General features: G+C 44.8%; 1 protein-coding gene across 1 annotated transcript in view; it reads right to left on the reverse strand.

Annotated features, from left to right (window-relative positions):
• Positions 1–22,573, reverse strand: part of GPR158 (G protein-coupled receptor 158) — a 192,432-nt gene extending 169,859 nt beyond the window's left edge. The window contains exons 1-2 of the mRNA XM_039548501.1: positions 21,429–22,573; positions 4,486–4,591 (exon numbers count right to left, since the gene is read on the reverse strand). Of these exons, the coding sequence (XP_039404435.1) occupies positions 4,486–4,591; positions 21,429–22,300 (978 nt within the window). The 5' untranslated portion in view covers positions 22,301–22,573. The remainder of the gene's footprint in view (positions 1–4,485; positions 4,592–21,428) is intronic.
• Positions 22,574–24,233: the final 1,660 nt, after the last annotated feature.

The following is a 24,233-nucleotide window of genomic DNA, read 5'->3' on the forward strand; positions in this document are numbered from 1 at the left end:
GCAAGTAATAAGCAAAATCAATGACACCGAATATGACCCACTGGGTTATAACTTCAGATGCTAATCTCTTGCCATGCTTCCCCTCCCACAGACTGTGCATATTAATAGCCTTTTCCCAGTCTGACAAGGGCACTGAAAAGCATTTCCTTGAAAAACCTGGAAAGCATTAGGTTCCCCCCCCCTCCCAACTCAGTCCCCATTACAAATCTATCTTTAATCAGCCCCCCCCACCTTGTTCAGTTGCTTGTAACCCTGCATGCAGTATAATAAAATATGATGGTCCTAAATGTTTTGCTAAACAATGGAAAAAATATTTTGGCTGTACTGCTCATTTGTTTTCCCTTCTCAAATGGTTTTGTGTTTGTGCTGAATAAATACACACACAGTAGGCCTATGCATCCTTCTACAAACACAGATATGCAGACACTGTATACAGACAGCAGTGCAGCTTTCTTGTTTACTCTGCCTCCCTCATTTCCTCTAGATATTTTTGCACGCTGTCATTTGTGGAATACTGTTGAAACCCAAAGGGATCTCAGCTGAGCCTGTCTCACATTGCAAGCTGCTGGCAGGCTCATTAAGGCTGGGGGAGCAGTGTGGAGTCTGCTGCCACTGCTCACAGACTGGTGCTGCTGGCTGGAAGGATTCAGCCAAGCTCAAGGGGCCACACCAGCTGATTTCTTCAGACGCTCCTCAGCCTTGACATTATTGTTGGCGTCTCAACAAGGACTCTAAAGTTGTTACTAAAAGTGCCAGCAGCTGCTGTCAGCTTCTTGGAGAGGAAATCCAATATAATAAAAGTCTTCAAGGATTTCAAACAGGGTAAAAGTGCATGTTTTCTTACTCCTATAACCAGCCTTTACTGTATATTGTACAATGAAATTACTTTGCATTTGTTACTGGGTAACTACACTTCTTCTGTTTGTTAATTTCAGAATGGTCTGCATCATTTTATGATCTACCCAACTTCATTATTTCTAACTCTGCAGATATTACCTGTCATACTTGTTGCAGCCCCAGAGAACCCATATCTCTTGCCCAATAGCTTTTGGGGAAGCTGTTGCCTATTTCAGAGTCAAGGTAAAAGGCAGGAAGCAGAACATAGCTCTCTCACACATAAGTAATGCCTGGCCATCAGCTTCTTTGTGGCCAATCCAGTTACAAACAAACAAACAAACAAACAAAAAAAAAAAAAAAAAAAAAAAAAAAAAAAAAAGGAGTTACAAGGTCACAACTGAAGTAGACATTAGTCATAGCTGTGATTTGGCTTTCCGGTGTTAAGTATCACCTAACTTCCTGCATAATTAGGCTGAGCAGTGTCCAGTTACCCTGAGGTTAAAGGAGGGTACTCTTGTTCTTCCAGTTCATCTAGGCTGCTATGAAATCAGGGATGTATGCTTACTGTCCACAAAAGAGAAGAAATTGGGTAAAAATTTCACTACAAACTAGGAATTTGGTAGTTGAATTAAAATGGGGAATCCAAAGTTCTCGGTGCTTGTTTTTGTTTTGTACTTAAGGGCACCATACATAAAGCAAGATATTTAAGAGCCACCAATCCTAAGGCAGAACACCCAAAGGACAGAAGGTAATTAAAAGGAAGATTAGTATGTCTCAGCATTTTGCCTATTTGAGTCATAATATTCTTAAATCACTCAACCACACACTATTTTCTGCCAAGCAAGGACTAGCACTACTATTCCATCACAATCAGGTTGCTCTTGATGACCTTCCAAAGACAAATCTCAGTGTCACAGCTAGCATCATCTCCTAGTGCTGCTGTGTCAGACTATGTGAAGGCAACACAGTACTTTCAACAACAGTCTCAATTTTCTGGTAGAAGTTGGATGCCACCCATGCCTTCCCTTTTTTCTGTCTAGCACACACAGACCACTGGCTATATGTTTCCATTCACTGTAATGCACCTCCATCTCCCTCATTTCAGCCAATTTTTTATTTAGAAAACAAACACTTCAGAACAGCACAGAAAGTAGGAGAATTTGTCTGCTATGTGTCTAGTAGATTTTAGCCACTATAAAATTTACTGAAATATAAAACAAAGAAGCATTTTGATTAATCTGTTACTTTGGTTTTCTCCTCTTATTCTTTCATTAAGTCACTCTCTATGTTTTCAAGCATTAGGGAAGAAGGGAGTTATATTTCTGAAATATCGATCTTTATGCCTTTGGTTTAATGGTACTGGTAGCCTGGCCACATGGTATGGGCTATGCAGTAAACACTTTCAGAGCCAAATCAGAAATTCACTATGGCAAAGACTTACCAAACAGTCTGCACAAAGTCTATGCTGCAGTGTACACTCAAGTCACCTAACAAAACTAAAGCAAGCAAGGAAGGTCTAACTTAACAAGAACTGGAAATCCAGAGATCTCCATTCTCTTCCTACTCTGCTAGAGACAGACTTTGTAAATGGGGGCAGAGCATTCCACCATCAGCAGGTGTTTTTTTAACTGCTCCTAGGTATGTAAAAGAGAGCACAGGAAATATGATTTCATTAGCATTTATAAGCAAAACTGTGTGGAAAACATTGTTGCACAACTATATAAGTTATCCCTATTCTACACAGTGGATTCCAAAGGAACAAGTATGAAAAGCAGCACGTGGGAACTTCTCCAGGGTTCAGCTGTGGTAGTTTCTTCTCAGTTGCTGGTACAGTGCCGTGTTTTGGATTCTCTATGAGAGTAACGTTGACAGCAACAGCCAAAACATCAGTGTGTCAAGCAATGCTTACGTTAAGTCAAGGACTTTTCAGTTTCCCATGTTCTGCCACTGAGGAGGTGCACAAGAAGCAAGCAGAGCCAGGACAGCTGACCTGAGCCGGCCAAAGGGATATTCCACACCATGGAACATCATGCTCAGTATATAAGCTGGGAAGAGCTGGGCAGGAGGGGTCACTTGTGGTGGGGAACAGGACAGGCATCGATCAGCAGGTGGTATTGTGCATCACTGGTTGTTCTTGGGTTTCATTTTCCTTTTTTATTTCTCCATCATTTTAGTAATAGTATATTTTATTGTCACTGTTATTATATTTTATTTTGTTTCCATTATTAAGCTGTTCTTATCTCAACCAACCAGTTTTATCTTCTTTCCCCAGTTCTCCTCCCCATGGCAGTGAGGGCAGGGGAAATGAGTGAATGACTGCATGGTACTTAGTTGCCAACTGGGGCTAAACCACAAGAGACCTAAGACTGGTTTTTTTTCCCTTTTACTCTTGGCTGCAGAAATGCCACTTACAATCCCACCCCTCTGCTGAAATATTTTGCTCATAAAACATTAGGAGAAGGAGAAGCACTTGTCAAAGTGTATAATCACATTTGGGATAACTAGAATATATTAAAAAACAAGCTTTACCAGATCACATGGGAAACAATATTTTCTTCCAGGAAGAAACATGAGCTATTTAAAAAGTATTCCCTCAAATTCAGAAGTCAAGAAGTACTTGACAAAGAAAAACATTTTTCCACATACAGAAATATTTAGTCGTAAATCAGTCTTTGATAAGAGACTTCATTTCTCATTTCAAGAAAAAAAAAATCAAAGTGAAAATACAAAAAAAAAAGCTTACAAAAATTCTGAGTTCTTCTTGCTCAAATATGTTAGCAGCTGAATTCATCAAAACCAACTGTTTTCCTAAATTTAGACTTGGCTTTGATAAATTGGCATTTTACAGCAAATTAGGCAAACAGCTCCCAACTTCTGGTAGACAAATGTCAACTTTCCCTACATTTTAATTGTCCTTTCCAAAAGCACAGAAGAGCACAAGGTGCTTACTCTCACAGAAAACAAATGGGTGCCTTGGGAATCACCTTTACATGGCAGAATTAAAAGAAAAATCAAAATGCATTTTGTTTTAAAGTTTCACTGAACACATATGACTTCCCAGGCAGAATGATCTATGATTTGCTGACAGATGGAACCAGACACAGACCTTCAGAAGAAAGGGGAAGCAGGAAGGAGCTGAGCACAAACATTTTAGCCAGCTCTGTCAAAATGTTGGCATTTCTACTAAGAAGGAATTACAGTATCCAATTCTGCCTGTTATTCTGTATCACTCTATCAAAAGATCATGTTTTTCTGAATAATTACTATTAGCATTTCAGCTACTTCTATTATATTTTGTAAAGCTGTCCAAGGAAAGTGACACTGACATTAAAAGCCTATTTTGATTTTGGGTGCAAAATAATTGTTAGACTTGCAAAGCAGAACCTCATAAATCATTTCATTGGTAATCTTCTTCCCTGTAACTGTTATCTCTTCACAATAACTTAGCTTCTGTTTTATTTAACACCAATAATTCTGAAATGCAGGCAGTCCTGAAACTCATGTATTCCACAACACCTCGCACAGAAAGATTTCTTCAGCCCTACAAACCACATTTAATGTCTATAAAATAAATAACATCTATACTACAGAACACTACTCAGTGTAAAGATTTGTTATTGAAGTGAGGCCCCTTAGGGACAGACGTACCTCAGAATTGTTGAGATGACACCTGTGCGTCCCTGAGAACCATCCCTCGCTCGAACACTGGTCAATGTCCACCTTCTGCAGATTGATGTCGACTTTGACAACACCTCTGAAAACAGAGAGAAACAGCCTTGAACATAACTACAGAAATAGGTTAAACTTTATGATGCTGTAGCCTGAAAAGCAGAACTACATCTTTCTTCTAAATATGGAATTTGATAAAATGTCTAAAACCAGAGAAGTTTTGTGCTCCCAGAGCCATCATCACAGACACATATTCTTATTTTAGACTTTACTGAGATGTATTATGACAAGAGCTCAGTAAATCTAACACATTAAGAGTAGGGTGGCAGTTAAGAACAAGTTATATGTTCAAACAGTGTAATGCCCTTCACATTTTAGAGTGCAGCAAAGACCCAAAATAAATACAGTGAAAGACCTGCACTACTTTTTCTGAAGCCAGCAACCTTCCCAGCCAAATCTGAGAGCAAGGAACCAGGCACTGCACCTCACTCCATGTCCAGCAAAAACTACATTCTCCCCTTTGCTCCAGGGAATCCTATTTGCCAAAACAACTGGCAAAAGCCTTTTTTTGTACTCTCCCCAGTGACAACCCAGCCTCCAGAGACATTCAGGCCTCTTCTCTGCAACTCAACATCCTCCTCCAGCAAACATCCAAGCCCCTCTCCCCACACCTCTGCCAGCTGGCCCTGCAATAAAACCTGATACAACATCAGAAAGTTGCACAAGCCAGCAACAGACCACTGATGTCTGTGAAGCAAAAAAAAAGTTTCCTACACACACAGGTCCTGAAGGACTGTCTGAATTGTGTAAGTCCTACACCAAGTCGTCTCCAGGTTTCATCATCAACAATTTACCTCAAAAATTCTTTTGAAAGAAAACCTAACAAGCCAATTTCAAAGCGGACACACTATTTTATAAAAAACTTGAAAATTATCAGAAGAAAGGTACAAGACTGTAGTTGTATATCTTAAAAAAAAAAAAAAATCCTTCAAAGATTTACATATTCTTCAGAATGATATAGGACATTTATAGCATCATTTTGTGAGTGTGTGTCATCTATGACTGCTTTGCTGAGGTCCAGACTTGACAAAAATGTCAATATGCAACTTCGAGGTGCTAAATCATTACACAAACTCATTCATAGTGGATGAATGCTCTGAGTTGATTTCTTAAATCTAGAATACCATTCCTTTCAAGTCAATAATTTCAACCACTTGGGACAGATATTTTCATTTCCACAGTCTGGACTTCTACAACTACAAACACCATCATCCCTTCTTTCAGGCTGCGAACTAACAAGGGCATGGCCCAGCCTCTATCTCAGAAACACCTCACTCACCTCAAAGCATGTTCCCTTGTGGAGATCTGTTCACCCGCTGCTTTTCCTATCCCATATTGTTCCCCCACCCCACTTTCCCTTGCCCATAGCCCTGGCCACTCCCTCGAGTCCTACCTATTGGTTCCTGTACCCCAACCCCACCCATGTACCGCCCCTGCAATCTGACAAACCCCCCCTGCGCCCAGATCACGAGGTCTCTCTGCCTCTGGGGGCCACCGGGAGAAGATGTAACCATTAAAGGTCCTCTGAAACCCTTATATAAGGAGAGACCCTTCTCACCTCCTTTGCCATCAGTGGTTGTAACGCTGATAGCTGCCAGAGCAAAACCGTGGAGCCGTCTGAAATGGACTACGGAAGGGCGACAATGGTCGCACTGCCCTAAGCAGCTCTGCTGAGCTCTCAGGGAAAGCTGCAGCTTGCTAAACTAAACCTAGCACTACAACAAATGGTGCCCAATGTGTGGCATCTGAGAAGAGGTGCCCAGGAGAGCACAGTTGCCTTTGGGAAGCCAGTTCCCCAACGCAAAGCTCACATTTCAGCGAGATGACCGAAGGGACAGCCATTAGCTCCTTGAGAAAAGTAGCGGTTTTGAAAACAGGTCAGCTGGACAGCAATGTACCACGCTGAGTGCCTTAAGTTGATTCTCTGTTCTGGCAAGCCCTGAAGAGGAGCCTGGATGGTCTGGTATGAGAGTGGGAGACTCTTTGTGCTGGTAAGCTTCAGAAGGGAACCAGGAAATGGCCTGGTTCAGAGGATCGTTTTTTCTTTTTAGTTTAATCCTTTTGCCTCAGTTTGGGTGGAGGGTTGGGGGTGGGTTCTTGTTGAGGTGAAGGAGGCCATGCCTTATGTCAAGCCCCCACAAGAAAGAACCCATCCCTAACAAGAGAAGATGCAAGTTCAGTGCCCCCAGTTTGGGAGTTAATTTTAGCAGTGCATGGGGGGTCCTTGCATGTGAGAGATAAAAAGAACTAGCTTTTGTTTTGTTTCACTCAGTCATCTGGAAACAGAAACCTCTGATCCTCTCCCTCTGACCTTCAGGAGAGATTGGAAAATGTTCTGACCATTCCATGTCTCCCCTGTCCCCTCACCGAGCTAGGGCCGATCACCCTGGCCCGGGAGCTCCCCCTAAACCCTAATCCCAATCCCCCAAAACTCCCACCATGTTGGCTCTAAGTAGCAGCCAAGATGGCCACGACCGCATGTTTGGCTCCGCCATGTTGCCTTCTCCTTCTTGTACTCCATATCTTCCCGCGTGTGCGAAAACCCTTGGCCCCTCCTTAACCCCACCCCCTGCATCGCTCAGTATTGCTGCATTGGTCCCTTCCCATCCCCCCCTCAAAACGCAAAGTGCCTTTGTGCCAAGTCCCTGCACTGCAGCAGCGCACGTGCCCCCAGCAGCCCCTCCCCCCACCACCAGGGGTTCCATTCCGGCCATGGAACCCCACCTTGGGCTACAGGGGCTGCCGCAGCGGCCTCTTCCCTCCTGGCAGCAAGTCCTGTCCATGTTCACACCCCGCTTCACTGGCGAACCCATCCCATCCCTGTCTCAACCCCTCCCTCCCCTCTCCACCAGTTTCTTGCTTCCTGAACCCGGAAGTGCACGCGGCTCCAGTCCAGCACCGGTGCCACATGGCCTGCCACGGTCCTGCCCCACGCCACCCCTCCCCCCGCCAGCCGGCTCAGACTGCAGCGCGAGAGCAGCACCCGTGCCAAAAAGAAAAAAAAAAAAACCAACCTCACCAAAAAACCAACCACACCCAAAAAACCGGGACCGGCTCGGCTGCAAGTACTATCAGTGCGGGAGCGGCAGTTGCACTGGGGAAAAGCCCCGGCCTGGGACCGGATCCGCGGGGCAGGCCCAGCCCAGGGACCCTGAGACCCGGCCTGCCTCGAGGGTATCAGCAGCTCCGCGCGCCACACAGAGTGGGAGCAGTGGCATAGCCTCCCCTGTTCGCCACCCTGCATGGACCAGAAGTGAAACTAACAGCAACCAGAAAGATGCCATCCTAGCAGACCCAGCAGAAGAAAGAATGGGATAAGGTACAAAAGCAGCTGCTGTGTGAGAACCCAACCAGCACCGATCTCCAAAGTCAACAACAACCAGCTGCCTCATCATTTTAAATTTATCTATTTTGCATTGTTTTACCATTTTTTCTGTTGTATGCCCTTCCCTTTTCAACTTAATATGAAAGGGGGAGATGTGGTGAGCTGTTTACCCCCTGCTTTTCCTATCCCATATTGTTCACCCCCCCCACCCCACTTTCCCTTGCCCATAGCCCTGGCCACTCCCTCGAGTTCTGCCTATTGGTTCCTGTACCCCAACCCCACCCATGTACCGCCCCTGCAATCTGACAAAACCCCCCTGCACCCGGATCACGAGGTCTCTCTGCCTCTGGGGGCACCGGGAGAAGATGTAACTATTAAAGGTCCTCTGCAACCCTTAGGGAGAGACCCTTCTCACCTCCTTCACCGTCACTGTGTTGTAGAGGTGATAGCTGGCCAGAGCAAGAGTGCAGAGCCATCCAAAAACTACTCTGGGAGGACAGAATGGCTGCCCTGCCCCAAGCAGCTGCGCTGAGCTCTCAGTGAAAGCTGCAGCTTGCTAAACTAAACCTAGCACTACAACATTCCCTCTTTTAATTAATGCTCATAACACAATAATAGTAACAAGATAGCTACAGAGTCATATTTGAGAGGGAACAAACAAAACAAAATTAGAACAGGCATAAGAGTGAGTTTGATCAAAACCAGGACAATACTGTTCCCTCATACCTGACCCCAGTACAACAAGAGTCCACAACAGCTAAATTTGGACATTCGTCTTCAGACATGCTATATAGTAATTGGAGAAGCACAACTACATCATGTAAGTGGTCAGAAGAATGCATTAGAAAATTACATAAAACAGACAGTAGGAAGTTAGACAGTACAGGAGCACTTCACCCCCCTCAGTCTCCTGCCTAGAATCTCAACAATCTAATGCTGGGCACATTTAGAAATTACTTGAAATATTTAAGTGCCGGTTCTAGGAAGTTCAATTAGCACACATCACACTTCTAGAATATTCTGGTATATTTTTAGTTTACAGCTTTGTGCCTTCGCACACTTGTTTTGAACAGCAGTTTTCCCAGGGACTGCTCAAACCATACTTCTATCGCAAGGAACTGTTTCTTCCATGTTTCAGGTGAGCAATAACCTTAAGAGGAAAAACTGCCATACTGCACAGATTATCTCTTTAAAATGTTGATATCAGTGGATTACAAATTTAGCCTGGCAAGACAGATGCCCAAACCAGTAGAGGTAACAGATTACTTATCTGGTCATGTGCAGATCCCATCAGGTAGGTTTCTAGTATCTTCTGGACCTTTACAAACAAATATTAGTGTGTGGGCTGAGGACAGGACCTGTTCTGCAAGTGAATAATCTCCCCATGGCTGCACAGAGGCACAAAGCAGGAGCAGGACCAACACTACTCCTTGCTCTCCTAATTCATGTTATACACCAGTCACATCAGCAAAGCTATCAAGGATTAGCATCATCCTGACTACTCTAAAGAAATCAGTAGGAAAAGCAGTGATGATTGAACTTCAGTAGAAATGCAACCCATTCACGTGGGAGACCTCAAGCACCTTAGGGAAGAAGGCTTAATTTCCTTTACACAGGAAGTTTTTCCCTTGTGTACATTTTGTACACAAGGGAAACTAACTGGTAGGAGAGGAAACTCACCTTTCCCTCCTCAAACACTTCTGCAAAGAGAAGTACAGATTACAAATAAAGGACAAACTAAGCGCTGCCAGAAGAGAAGAAACACCTTTAAGAGTCTGCTGTGTGGTATCACGAGCAAGCCCTGTAGGAGCAGTGTGTCAGTAAAAGAATATAAATATTTTCAAAAGAAAACTTACCTAGAGGTTACTTTGAGAAAGACAACACACACAAGCCAGAGAAATTAGGGTCAGTAAGAGCACTGAGAAAGCATTTGAGTATGGCCTTGTACCAGAAGTACTGCAATTTGGAGAATTCATGGCATGTTCTAGTGGGACAAACATCAGAATGCAGAAGAGTATATTAACACTCAGAGCCACGTACTAGAAAGAAAGGAAAATACTTCTGGACTTCTTACATCAGAATTGATTAAAGAACTTACATCCTTTGAAAGCTCTTTAATACAATTATTTTGTTAATAATAGATGCAAAAATCAGATTCATTCAGCAACTGTCATTGGAAGAAGCTTCTTGTGATCATTCAGTCCAATCACCTGCTCAAAGCAGGCTCCGTTAAGTTCGGGGTTTTTTATACCTTCAATAATGGAGACTTCACCATCTCTGGGAAACCTGATCTAGTGACTGACCAAACACAGAGTGTCAAAAAAGAAATTTTCTGATGTTAAATGAAATTTCTTGTATTCCAGTTTGTGCCTCTTGGGCTTTCCAGCCTTTCATTGAATAAGGCTGAGAAAGGTCTGTCTCTCTCTCCTTTACCCATTTTCACTGGGTACTTACACATAAAATGCCCCTGAAGCCTTTTCTCCAGGCTGAACAGTCCCAGCTCACTCATCCCTTCCTTGCTCCAACTATCTGCGTGGCCCTTCACCAGATTTGCTTCAGTACATCCATGTCACCTGTGCTGAGGAGCCCAGAAGTGAACCTTGCACTCTTGATAGAGCCCCACCAGGCTGGGTAAAGAAGAAGGACCACTTCCCTCAACCCACTGGCAAAACTTCCTCTCACAGACCAGGAGGCTGTTGGCTTTCTTTGCCACAGGCACACACTGGTGATTCATGTCAAACTGGTGCCCACCAGGAGTATAGTAAAGTGACTGACCTCCAATTGGACACCAGTCATCCACACACAGAAGGCTGCTCGGTTGGTTAAACACTATTTCCCCCTCAGAAATCCATGCTGACTACTCCCAATCACACTCCTCCTCTTCATGTGTTCCAGAAGAGGTTTTCACAACTATTTCCTCCATCACCTTCCCAGGGACTGAGGTGAGGCTGATCAGCCTGTAGTTATTGGAAGATATCGAGTACCTTGGATTTCTCAACATCTTTTGTCACAAAGCACACTTTTCCATTCAGCAGTAAAGACCTTGGAAAAGACCTTTTAAGATCACTGAGTCCCAACCATTAACTAAGCACTGCCAAAGTCACCACTAAACCATGTCTTTAAGTGCCACATCTTTTAAATACCTCCAGGGATGGTTACTCAACCCTGGCAGCCTGTTCCAATGCATGACAATCCTTTCAGTGAAGCAAGTTTTCCTAACATGCAATGTAAAACTCCTCTGGCACAACTTGAAGACATTTCCTCTTGCCCTATTGGTTGTCACTTGGTAGAAGAGACCAATCCCCACCTCTCTACAACCTCCTTTCAGGTAGTTGTAAAGAGCAATAAGGTCTCCCCTGAGCCTCCTCTTCTCAGGCTAAACACACCCAAGCTCTCTCAGCTGCTCCTCATAGGACTTGTGCTCCAGACCCTTCACCAGCTCCATTGTCCTTCTCTGGACTTGCTCCAGCCTCTTTAAAGTCTTTCCTGCAGTGAGGGGCCCCAAAATTGAACACAGGATTTGAGGTACAGCCTCACCAGTGATGAGTACAGGGGAACAATCACTTCCCTGGTCCTGCTGGCCTCACTGTTGCTGATACAAGATACTCATGATCACAGCGTTTCCATATTCCTCCCAGGTTACCAGGCCCCACTCCCACCTGCACTTTCCATTTATGCTTAAGTTTTGTCAGGATCTCCCTGTTAAGCTATGCAAGCTTGAAAATATTTTCATAATACTTCTTCCAGAAACACTATAAAATTCTACCATTTCAAACTAAATGCATGTTCCTTTTGCTTCTCTTGTACTAAAGCATTTCTTACAAGAGTGTGTCTTTCACAAAACCTAATCTTCATGAACTCAGTGCAGACTTTTCTACCTACACTCTTCCCATCTGCAGCACAACCTGAACTTTTGATATGGTTAAGTTGTCCTGGTTTTCCCTTTTCTCAGAGCTTTGTAAGTTTCTGGGGTGAAAATTCACAGCAAGAAGAAACAGGACAGTGCAGAAGCAGGAAAGCACTCTCTCCCAATAGTTACAAGCTGCCATTGGATTTCAACTGTTTCCCCCCATGGTGCGTATTATCCTTTTTTCACTAGACCTCTGCAATAGATGTTTCATAGTAACATCACACTTCTGAAGTAGTACCAGGGTCTGAAACTACTTGAGGATACAGTGCTTTCAAAAGCAAAGTTTCTTTAAGCGTATATGTGGCATTTACAAAAAGTATCATGATGGTACAAGACTTCTACTGTGTTCATTCGAGATCCTTTGCCATTTTAAAACACCATCTCAGACTTGTACCCCACTGCTATTACACAGAGTACACCAATATGTACACGATATATTTTTGAAATTCATCTGTGATTAATACAGTAGCTGGCACAGCCTGTTTAGCCACCCACATTTCCAGTTATTTTTGATTCAGCATTCGGAAAATGGAACATATGGAAGAACACATCCTCCCAGAACGTATATGGACCAACTCCCTGTGTTATATTTATCGAACTAATTGGGAATAATTGCAGTGTTGCTATCTTGGTGGAAGCAATCAAGACAAATATCAAGGGTGTAAGACTAGACTCTGCTTGTCAGCGTAACACATTCATCCACACTGGCAATGCTGCCTGGCTGAACCAAGCCACAGCCATAAGTTAATAACAACATTACTGGTAATTGTGGACCATCTGGCAGGTAAGTATATTTTGTTAATCTCCTTGTAACAATAGATATTTGTTTCCTGCTACAATTTTACAGTCCTTACACACACAAAAGAGGTATTTAAGGATTGCATGTCCATGCTAAACACACAGTTAAGAACGAATTAGTTGAATTATACATAAGATAATCATTGAAGAATGATGTTATCAAGGATTTTCTGTCAGGTCAGAGGTTTGATTTAAGAGGCTTTAATGCCTGTCTGTATTTCCAGTACTACTGTTTGTTGGCATGCTGCTTGCCTTGAAATCTGTGCCAGAAATTGATTTAAGCTTATTTTCCCAACCTACTAGCTATCCTGATAGTTTCAGTATTTATAATATTTCATTGTAACAACATGTTGTAAAACCTATCTACAGAATATTTTTTTTGTGTCTACCGTTACATCATAAAAAAAGCAGAAGGAGCATGTTCTCCTTCTCCTAGTCAGTTTTAAGCCAGAACAGTACAAAATAATAGCCTGCCAGCATTTAAATGGTGATAAACAGCATCCTTGTCCTCTAAGTCTTCAAAAGCTTTTTTGGCACAGAGGTCATCACAGCTCAGCTAAACACGCAGTTTGCCTTCTAAGTTTGTACACTTATTTTTGAGCCCATAAGCATTGTGAGCACTCATAATTAAGGTATAAGGCATGGTTGTCACACACTGAAGTGGGCATCATCCCCCACATCTAGCCAGCTGCTCAGATTCTTGCTGTCATATTCATTCAGCCCTCCATGCTGTCCTTCATAAGTCCTTATTTACCACAAAACAAGGAGATAAAAACAAGTTCTCTACAGCCCTCAGAAATCTACAAATGCCCACTCCTCTAGACAAATACACACTGTATTTAGCAAAGCCAGTGTTTTCAGGGCAGATGCCTTTTTTCTGACCACTCATTTTTGAGGTTGCCACTTTCAATAATATGTCTTCAAGTACTGCATACTACCTGACACCTGAGGCTCCTCCAATGTACCATCAACTGAGCATCCAAAAATAATCCTGGTGTCAAATTCACAAATGAGTTTCAGCCATAAGTCGTACTGACAAACAGCAGCTCCTGCAGTCTGCTTGCCTTTGAAAGTTAAGATTTAGGATTCTGCATCACTTAGACATTGTTAAAGTTGTCACCATGCCTAACCAGCCAGATTCACAAAAGGCTACTGGGACATGACACACACAATTTTGACCTGGTCACAGAGTTACCACCAATTCCTTACTAACAGGACAGGCACCTCCCTAATTCCTCAGCCACAGCATGACTGCTGCTCTTCAGCACACACACACTCCTTTCAAAGGAGAACCAGCTTTCACTAAAAATAAACTTAACTGAGGAGTAAGGTAAAGCAGTGTGGGCACATAAATTAGGATTCACCTGCAAAGAAAATCCCTCTAGGCCATTTGAAAAAGTACTACAAGGGCAGAATACTTAAAGCTGAATTCTCTATTGTCTGAAGAATTATTTCAGATTTAAATCTGACTTGAGATTTATGGCATGCAGTGTTGCCTCCCTGGGGATTTCCCTGCATTTTAGCCAGAGAGTTTCTTAGATACTCTGAGGGGCAGAGATGGTTTGGGGGTTTTTTTGGTTGGTTTTTTTTTGGTTTTTTTTTTGTTTTGTTTTGTTGTTGTTGTTTGGTTTTTTTTTTTGCTTGAGGATGCTCAAGTTTCTGCTAGCATCTTCACTCTGTCACAAAACATCACCTTGTATAGGAATACCAGATGTCAGTGATGGTGGAGTACCACTTACATTAGATTACCCCCATGAAAAAAGGTCTTGGAGCCAAATTCAGGTTACTTTTTTTGAAATCTTTCCATTACCATCCATGAGGTGAAAGAGGCAGGTAGAAAGAGTCCCAAGGAACAGAGCATGATAGAAGAAAATATGTCAGGAACACAAAGAGCTTCTGAAATAGAAGAATCCTACACAGGAGGGATGGTCTCAGCCTAACTATATCAAATCCTGTGACCCTGAAGATTTATTTAAAGGTAACAAGATCATTTTAAAACTCAAAAGTAAGTGGAAGCCAACCTCAAAAAAACCCCAAAAATGGAAAGGCATAAACCTGGGCAAGGAGGAACATACAAATTACAAGAATGTAAGACAAAACCAGGACATTTTTAGAAACAGCATGTTAAAAGGACAGGCTCTACTAACTAAAAACATTTCAAATACCTCAAAGTGGAAGGCTGAACTAAAATCTCTAACACAATACAAAACCAAGATATAAAAATTGCTCAGAGTAGAGACGGCTTTTGTTAAAAATTAGTTATTTTCATTGCTCTTGAAAGAATCAATGAAACTAAAGTCAGCTTTCACATGCAGGGCAGTTAACAAGCTGGACTTCACAATTCTTTTCTTTGTTTGGCACATTCACAGATGACCACAAATGGATAGCCAGTGACAAAGTCTGTGAGTGATAAAAACACTTAATATAACCCACAACTAAACCTGCCTGACACAGAAAAGATGTAAAAAACACTTTGGGAAATGTTCATTCAAGAATCTGGGATCTCCCAATGAATTTAGATTCACAAAGTGAATCTAAAACCAGAAAATTATGGAACACATAATATATGGATATTATGTAATAAATAAATAGATTATGGAATACGATGCCAAACTACATTGCAGAAGACAAATGCGTTAAAACATGGATTAGAACCATGAAGGTCAGTTTAATCTATACTTATTATCCAGTCATTCAGATAAAGTCTGAAAAACAATTTATTTTTATTGCTTAATATTGGTAAACTGGATATAATCAGGTTAGGAGAACTTGACATTTTTCCTTCAGTACCTGCCAGAAGCTGCTTTTGGAGCAAGGGCTACGGAAACCTTTCATCTGACCTAACACAGCAATACATTTTTTCTTACCCTTAGGAACATTTCTATCTCAGCCCACATTCACAAACAGAAAAGATGACAGTCCTACAGCTGAATCTCAGATAGTAAGGACTGCCACATGTCCATCCCCTTCAAAAGAACTTTGATAACCTGCTGTGCTGGAAGTCAGGCCCAAGGGGGATGGAGGTGGAGAACAGAGGAATTGGAAACAGAAGTTTGACCCAAAAAAGAATAGTTCCTTTTATGGCAACTTAGCACATGCTACGTAATTGCGGACATGAATGCAGTATGTGTTTCAATCCTCTCATGGCCATATTTAACTTTTTTCTTCAAAGACCCACTTCTGTTTCTCCAGTACTGAAGAAAGACGAATCATGGTTCTAAAAAGAAAAATCCCTTATTTATTGTTCCTTTCCTATGTTTCATCAACATCCAGTTTTCTATCCCTATCCATGACCTCATATGAAAAATGCTGGCAGGGACATGACTGATTGCCCAGGGAACACTTACAACATCCTGGGGGTTTCCACAAACAGACAGTAAATCATTAGAAGCTTCTTTGTTTTAACTTCTTTTCAGGAAAACAAATCCAAGACTTTCAGAAATTCTAGGAAATAAATTATTCGTTTTCATTTTTGAAACCTGTTCTAAATCCACCCACACCTTCAATCATGTTAAGAGCCAGGACATGTTATAAAAAATGTCAACTACACCATTTCAAAATACTTTCCGTATTATACAACTAGTGTCACATCACAATGGCACAAAAAATTAAAAAGCCTCCTTAAACAATTAAAATTAATTTTCTCTTAGCTCAGTACTGAGACTAAAGAGAAATTGGGAGAAACTAAAAAAAGGGGGCTAAAGGAAGAAATTAAAGCATGCTTAAAGTAATTGCCCATTTTTAAAATTTCTTTTTTTCATGTCTACATTTGTTTAGGTTTTTTTACCAAGCAATTTAACAGCTGTGAAATATTTAGCAGAATATGAAATTATGTCTAATCCCTAAGAAATTACTTATTTGTCATAAATACTTCTATCTTCATGGTTTAATCTGCCTTTAGTAATGTCTCCTTAACTAAGAGTCCCATCATAGTCCAACACTGGAGTGGTCCAATTGTTAATAGTACAGTGGAAATCACTACATTACACTGCCTTTAGGGAAGAAACAGTTCAATCTAACTGTGCAGTAAAGATTATCTTTGCATCAAGGAATATCTTTCCAATAATTAAGAAGTAGCAAGCTTCTGGAAGACAGAAGATATTAAGATGTAGCACAATCTGGCCAAACTTCAGAATGAAGTCACCTGTAAATGCTCCAGAACAAGATTCCATTCAAAATAAAATAAAATTAAAAAAAAAAAAAAACCACAAAAAAAACCCACTCCCAACTTATTCAGCTTGCTGATTGAGTACCTTTCTGCCAAAACAGACATTACTCCATTGGATTCTTCCTAAAAACCTTAAAAAAAAAGATAGCAAATGCTGTGCTGAATTTGGTGAAAAACTTGCTGGAATGTGGTGGGAGGGGGGAAAGAAAGCCAATGCCCTGTATCCTGAAGCCAATCTGACCTCCACAATGAGAAATCATGTGAGACCAATGACCAGTTCCCAAAATGTAGATGTATTACAATACAACATTAAAGAAAATGAGAACAGCACACAAGGGAACATTTTGAACTGCAAAAGCAGCAACTCATTCATCAGAGTTTGGAGATAATTGATGTCATTGCACAAGGCTGAAACAGCGCACATGAATCTGACTAACCACCTTCAAGAAATACTGGGACAGGACTTGAGAAGAGGGACCATGGCAACAGAGAGTTTATGACAGAGACTAAAGAAAGCCACTTTGTGTAGTCTAGTAAACAAAGGTGGAGAAGGGGCCACTGTCTATAAATAAGTCAGGGCAGTAAACACCAGCTAAGAGTGCTAAGTCAGATGGAAGACAGTTCTGGACCAGAAAAAATGCATGAGAACTGACTGTGAATAAATTCAGGTCAGAAATCAGGAGAAGCTATCAGCCATTAGGTCTGGCATGCCAGTGAACTGAAGAGTCAAGAGGGAAACCCATCTACTTTAAGATGGGGATTTGTCAGCTGATGACATTAAGTGGGCTTGTGACAGCAGAAGACTGACTCAGTGACCCAAGGAGGACTTTTTTTTTAACTTGTGTGTTCCTATTAGCTGACTATTTGGTCATCTTTCCTCTAGAGTAAGTGATCTTCCCCACTTGTCTCCTGGACTGCTAAAGCAATGAAGACCTCTCATTTCTTCTCTGGGGCCAAGAAAATACTCTAGAGAAAGAATTGTATTTATAAGAATCAGCTTCCCACACTTTCCCACCTTCTCAGTAGGGCTGCAGAGAGGACAGTTGGCTCATTACCTGCCATAAAATATGGTTCATTCTCATCATGTGATAGGCAGCAGCAGAGGAGGGACATGGAAGATCAGCGACAGATGCTACTGGGCTCTACCCCCTGCAGCACTGGAGTAGTAGAGTGATTAGGCACATTAGGTGGTGAATTTCAGCTGCAAACAGCATCAGTTTAGACAGAAGGGATGGTTAACACCAAGTGACTACTTCTAGTCTCTGTGGATCCTCATTTCTGAATGAGAGCCTACACTGCCTCTTGCAAGCAGGCAGTAGTAATGTTCTCTCCATGCACTTTGGGTGGAAAGACCAGCAGATGTTGACAACAAAATACCAGCAAGCACTGCTAAGAAGCTGCAGACAGCCAGCACTGCTAGCTTAGCATTGTACTAGGCTAATGTGGCCCCATTGGGCCTGAACAGCCTCTGGTACATTTATCAGCACAACTTCATCTCAGTATTCATCTATAGTATTAGTCATGGCAAGACAATCATGTTCTCTTCCTTGGCCTTCACTCTGGGCAGTTTGGCAGTAATCGCTTGGGAAGGAGAGAGGTGAAACTGAAGACAGACAAGCTGCTTGCAGGAGTCTCCTGGCCTGTAACACTCACATCCTCAGGCCAAAAGCACTGTAACTCTTCCCAGTGTTAAGAGCAAAGCTTGCTGCTTTTGGCTGCACTTTCAGAATGTCATTGACAACAGCACTGCAGTAGTAGCATGCACTGAACACAGCCAGTAGCAGTTACCAGTATTGCCTCCATTAAACTCTTTCCTTTGCTATGCCACATGAACAAACACATCTGTTACTACCACAGAAGAGATACCAAGAAGGAGCAACGGCTTTTCCTTCTGTAATCTGAAAGAACTCTTTCATGAATGTAGCATGATCGAATGTATCTCACCCTATTGTACCATGCCTTGACCTAAGGTGAGCAAAGAAAGTACACAAACAGTTCAAATAATATTAAAGGGGCATACACTAAATTACCATTAAGGACATCATGCCAGACTATTAAATAGGAGGAGCATGTACACTGATTCATTAAAATGTTTCTAACAGATGGTTCAAAGATACATTTTCTGGAGAACCAACCTAGCTGTCCCAGAAGGTGAAGGTTAGTAAACACTGTTTTATCATATGAGCCTTAAATAAGGATTTAAAGTCAAAATATTGTGTCACTCAAAGACTGTTGGTGAGGGGAAGTAAAGCTTACTTCAAGAGGCATCTTATAGTAATTCACACTAATTTTCCAGTAACCACATTAGATTTTACAGTTTTCTATTACGTATACATACGTTAAACCATTTCTTCTCTTAAAAATTCACATTGAGGCTGTGTACCTATTAAGTATTGAAAACATTGTGTAGATAGAGACAAACTACAAGTCTTAGAAGAAGCATATTTTGTGTATCCTATTTTCTGTGTAGCTGAGAAGTTACTTTCTCAATATCCCAAATGATAAGCTTACATTAAAGCGCATCTTTCAGCTAGCATACCTCAAACCAGGAACACAGGAACTATCCTTTAGCCTTGCCAGAATGTGCATACATGCATTTATAATTTTACTTCTTCCACCTGCTTCTTTAATAGTTTGGCATAAAACATAACCCATTTTGGCATAAAACATAACCCATTTTTTAGAAATGCTTACAAACTCATCTCTTTTGATACCACAAAGCTTTGTTAGTTTTGTCCTAACTGTTCAGTACAGCAGGAACACAACACTTTGAACTTGCACAGCATACTCCATCTCAAGATCTTCTTAATAAGAAGTGGTTCTCCAAGCTTAGATGAGCTCAGTGAATGCCATTTGAAGTATCAGGGTTATAAGAGGTTATTCTATTTTTTAACAGAAGTGACCCCCACATGGCAAACAGAGGCTGGGAAGATGAGGCAGGGAAGGCACTGCTCTGTACCGCATCCAGGAGGACATCTACTGGTTGCCTGGGTTGGCCAGGGTTACTCCAAAACAGAACTGGTGTGCTCTGCACACCAAAGCCACCACAGCAGAAACCAACACCACTGAGATGCTTCCTGGCATCACAGAATCTTGGCACAGAGATGGGATTGAAGCTTTAGACTCTTTTGCTTAAAACATGGGTTTATTTCCTCTTCAATTAGGTCAAGATTGAAGCTTCTTTGAGAAGCTTCATATCAAAATTTATATGCTCCGCTAGTTTGTGGCTGCCACCACACCTCCAGCCTAGTGGTCCTGCAAAACTCTACCCCCAACAAGAGACTATCAGCCTACATTAACTTTCATCCACATCCTGAAATTCATCAAGTGTTGAACATTGCATTTCAATGATCTCTGACAAGCTTTCTGACTCCTCTGGACTCCCTAGGGTCCAAAAGAGCTTCTTACAGTAGACCTATTCCTGGGTTTTAGTCTCGAGAGGAATTCAGCAACAAACAGCATACAGATGAGCTCATTTTATCTTAACCCTACCATTCCCACAAGTGTGAAAATTTCAGGGCAAAATGTAATTCAACAGAGAAATATGCAGCCATTATCCATTCAACAGATTCTGGGTTTTTCAAGGATTTATGACTCCACTCATATCTCTGATCTCACTGGATTTCAGACTAAGCCAAGAGAAACAGCTTTTGCAGACACTATTGCCTTGCCACCTAGGTGTGGCAAAATCTCTTCTGCATCTGCTATGTTCTTATCTATCTTCACTTACTACTAATTCATAGCACAAAAGAAATCCTGTGTTCCTTTCACACCCTGAGAAGTGCCAGCTGCTTCTGGGCAGCAGACATTCCCCGCTGGGCAGAGCTACCTGTGAACCCCTTGCAGAAGTGCCGGGGAAAAATCTGACATCTTACTCTACAGGTCATTCTTTGAGCAAACTCTCTTTGCTGTCAAAATACAAAGACACAAGAGAGTCTTTTTCTATCCTCCTCTCTGCTAGTTGCAGCTCAGTGGCAAAGTATATAAAAGCAACAAAAAGTACATAAAGCAATAAAAAATAAACAAATCTTTACATATGCCAGGTATCAAATATAAAGCTGGTGGTGTCCTACGGAAAGCTTTCCTACTGCCAGTCGAGGTTATAGCCACATGCACTATGACAGAACTGCAGTCACCAACACCTGTTTACCTACAAGTGTGCTGACCAGGTTGGAGCACCCCACAGTGGATGTGCTCTGGAGACCAGAAACAGCAGTTTACCAGCACAATAATGTTATTTCCCAGCTGGTTAAAAGCATAGCTGGGGTCAAGTTAGGTTTATTACATAGTTTAATAACGCCCTGGTGAACATTTTCCTCTTGCAGACAGAGATAAACTTCAACTGGCAACTGCTGCTCTCGTCTCCCCACCACAAGCACACCAGGAACGTAACCCACATGCACGCCTGCTCCAGTAGGAGCAGGTAAAGCAAACGCTGTCTTACAGACCGAGACGACAGCGATTCTTGTACTGAGCAACAGTTCCCTAAGGCACACCTCGACAAGAAGGCCTGAGGTTGCTCTGCGGTGTGATTGAGCAGCCGGTGCGGCAGAGGTTGATGAGGTCACCCAGAGACCCAAAATGCCCTTCCCTAGGAGTGGAGCAGAACCAAACTACCCCCTCCCCTTCTCGACAGAAAGCAAGCAGAACACTCCTCCTACCTGAACTCGGGCAGGAGGTTTGGCCGCAGCCCATAGAAAGCTGCCGAGAGAGTCACTAGCCAGCCGGGTTTGTAATTCCCATTCTCACACTCCAGATATGGTGAGGACCACCTGATGTGGTTCTTCTCAGCAGTGAAGCTCTCCCGCCTCTTCCAACTGTTTTCCAAAGTTTTGGGGCCCGTGTTTAAGACCTTCCTGTGCAGATGTGGCCTCCACTTGCGCTTCAAGCCGTGGAACCACTCTGTTTCCACGGAGGCGTTGGCCAGGCGGTGAGCCGAGGAGGACAAGTCCTGCAGGAGGACCTGGCTCTCGTGCCTGCTGGCCTGGAGGAAAACCTGGGGAGTGGAGGAAAAAGGCTCCGTGCTGAAAGTGATAGCGGCCCTGGAGATGTTGGGGTCCTCCTCCAGCAGGCTCCTGATCAAGGCGCGGTACCACTCCAGGTCCTCCTGCAAGTTCTGCTCCCGCGACTTATTGCTCTGGAGGATCATGTTAAGTAAGTTGGTGGCGTGGGTGAGGGTGCCCAGGGCACCGTGCAGGGAGGGGTGCGAGGTGAAGCGCGACTTGCCGGCGAGGCTGGCCAGCTCGTACCGCCCGGAGCAGTTGGCTCGCCGCAACTCCCGGGAGTCGCCCGTGTAGAGGAACGAGGCCACGTCCTGGGGCACCTCCTCGGCGAGCCGCTGCGCCAAGATGGTGCTCTCTGTAGAGCGGCTCCGCGGAGCCGGCGGAGGCTCCCGGCTCTTGATGTGGTTGTAAGTAGGCTGCTTCCCTCCGAGCGCCCGCTCCCGGCCGCGCACTGCCTGCCCTTGGTCGGCGGCAGCCCCCAGCCCGCGCTGGGCGAGGAGCAAGAGGAGAAGGAGCCGGAGCAAAGCCATGTCCCCCGGTGCTGCCGGTCGCGCCGGCACAGCGAGGCGGCTGAAGATGGGCTTCCCGCAGGCGGCCGCGGCGCAGGGGTGCGAACGCGCAGAGGCGGCCGAGCGGCAGCGGGGCGGAACGCGACCCCCGGCCCGCGAATCACCTGTGGCGGAGCCGCCCGCAACCTCCCCAGCGCGGGGCTCCGCACAGCCCCACCGCCGGCTCGGAGCTGCGCGCAGCCCCTCCGGCGACGGCAGAGCCGAGCCCGCCTGCGCCTCCTCCCGCCGCGGCCACCGCGCTCACTGAGCTCCTGCCCGGCGCAGCGCGCAGGGGCGGCGGCGCCCGCGGCCGGCGCAGCGGCGGGTCCCCCCGCGGCGCCCCGCCGCCGCCCGCGCTCCGCCGCTCCGCATCCTTCGGGCGCCGCTGCCGGAGAGGGGGGCCCGCAGCGCGGGACTGCCACTTGCTGCGGGGATCGGCGGGCAGGGCTGCTGCCGGGGAGCCAGCGGGCAGGCGCCCGCCTCCGCCAGCGCTCGGCTCCGCGAGCGTGGACGCCCGGCCGTGGGAGGATGGATGCTCGCCGAGCGGCTCGGTCACGGGCAACCCCACACCTCACGGCGCTCCTCACGGCCGGCCCTTATAGGTGTACGCCAGCCAGCGGCCGCCCTATGTGGCCGCCCCGCCTGTCAGTCAGCCGGCAACCACTCACGGGGCAGGAGGACGGCGCCGTGCGGTGCCGGGGGAGGCGGTGCTGCAACCGCGGAGAGGCGTCGAGGCACCTCTCTTCACCTGCAGCCGGCTCCGCTCGGGACGGAGGCGGGGCAGGTGCCCGCCCCACTCGGAGCCGCTCCGCTTTCCAGGGGCTCAGGGGTCGCGGGCGGAGAACCTGCGGAGGCTCCGCGGGGCGCGGGGCTCGTCCGCGGCGCGTGGCAGCGACACCTGGTGGCCGGGCCTGGGGCGGCGCCGCGGCGGCTCCGCGCCGGGGGCCAGCGGCGGGACCCGCGGGAGCGGCTGCGGGGCGAGGGCAGGAGGGGGGAATCAGGGGCCCAAAATACCCCGCTCCGCCTCCCTCCCTCCTCTGCAGGGAGCAGGAGAAGCCTGGCGCTCCGGGGGAAGGCAGCTCCAGCTAGATCCGCAGCGTGGGCTGGTGCCTGTCAGGGCTGCGTGCCGCTGTGGGGAAGGCGCTCTTGCTTCCAGCATTTCTAGGGTGGGTGGCGGGGGCACAGGCTGTTCCTCGGCTTCCCTCGGGACGCGTGCGGCCAGCCGGGCTGCTCAGGAGGGATGCCTTTGTCGAAGTGAACGATGTTTGGGTGGGAATGGGAACTGCGCCTTCGGGATCTCCGGGCCCGCGGCCCGCGGGCGCCTCGCACGGGCCGCCGCGCTCGCCGCCTCGCCTCACCTGCCCCGGGCACGGAGTGCATCCCGCCGGAATGGGCACTGGGCCACTTTCCTTCTCCCTGCAGTACGGTGGCTGGCTGGTTGTATCTGTGTAACCGTGATCTTTCTTCTTTTTTTCCCGTAGTGTTTGAACTCCCAAGGTGCTAATTCCTACAGCTGTTTTCAAAACTAAACCCTTAATCCAGTGGCTTTTAACACTGACCTTCAGAGCACCTCTGTGGAGCCACAGCAGCACAGGCTGATCACCCAGCTTTCCTCCTGCTCTGTGGAAACCCCTTTGGAATAACACAAATGCTTAGAAGACATAGTTGGGATTTTCCAGATAAGCCATCATGATCAGTAATAAGGATGTAGTTTAGTAAAACAATTCAACATGTGTTTAACTTTGTACATTTTCTTTGGCAGAAGTATGCACCTGCTCAATATCTTACCAATGGATGAGGGGTTTGTGATAGGAGACAGCAAAGGGTGAATTTTGGAGGAGGTGGTCCACAGCAAAATCTTCTAACTACATTCCATTGTCATTTAATATAAAATTCCATTTTGGAATTCAAAAGT

Source organism: Corvus cornix, chromosome 2 (assembly GCF_000738735.6).
Source record: "Corvus cornix cornix isolate S_Up_H32 chromosome 2, ASM73873v5, whole genome shotgun sequence".
Lineage (NCBI taxonomy): Eukaryota > Metazoa > Chordata > Aves > Passeriformes > Corvidae > Corvus > Corvus cornix.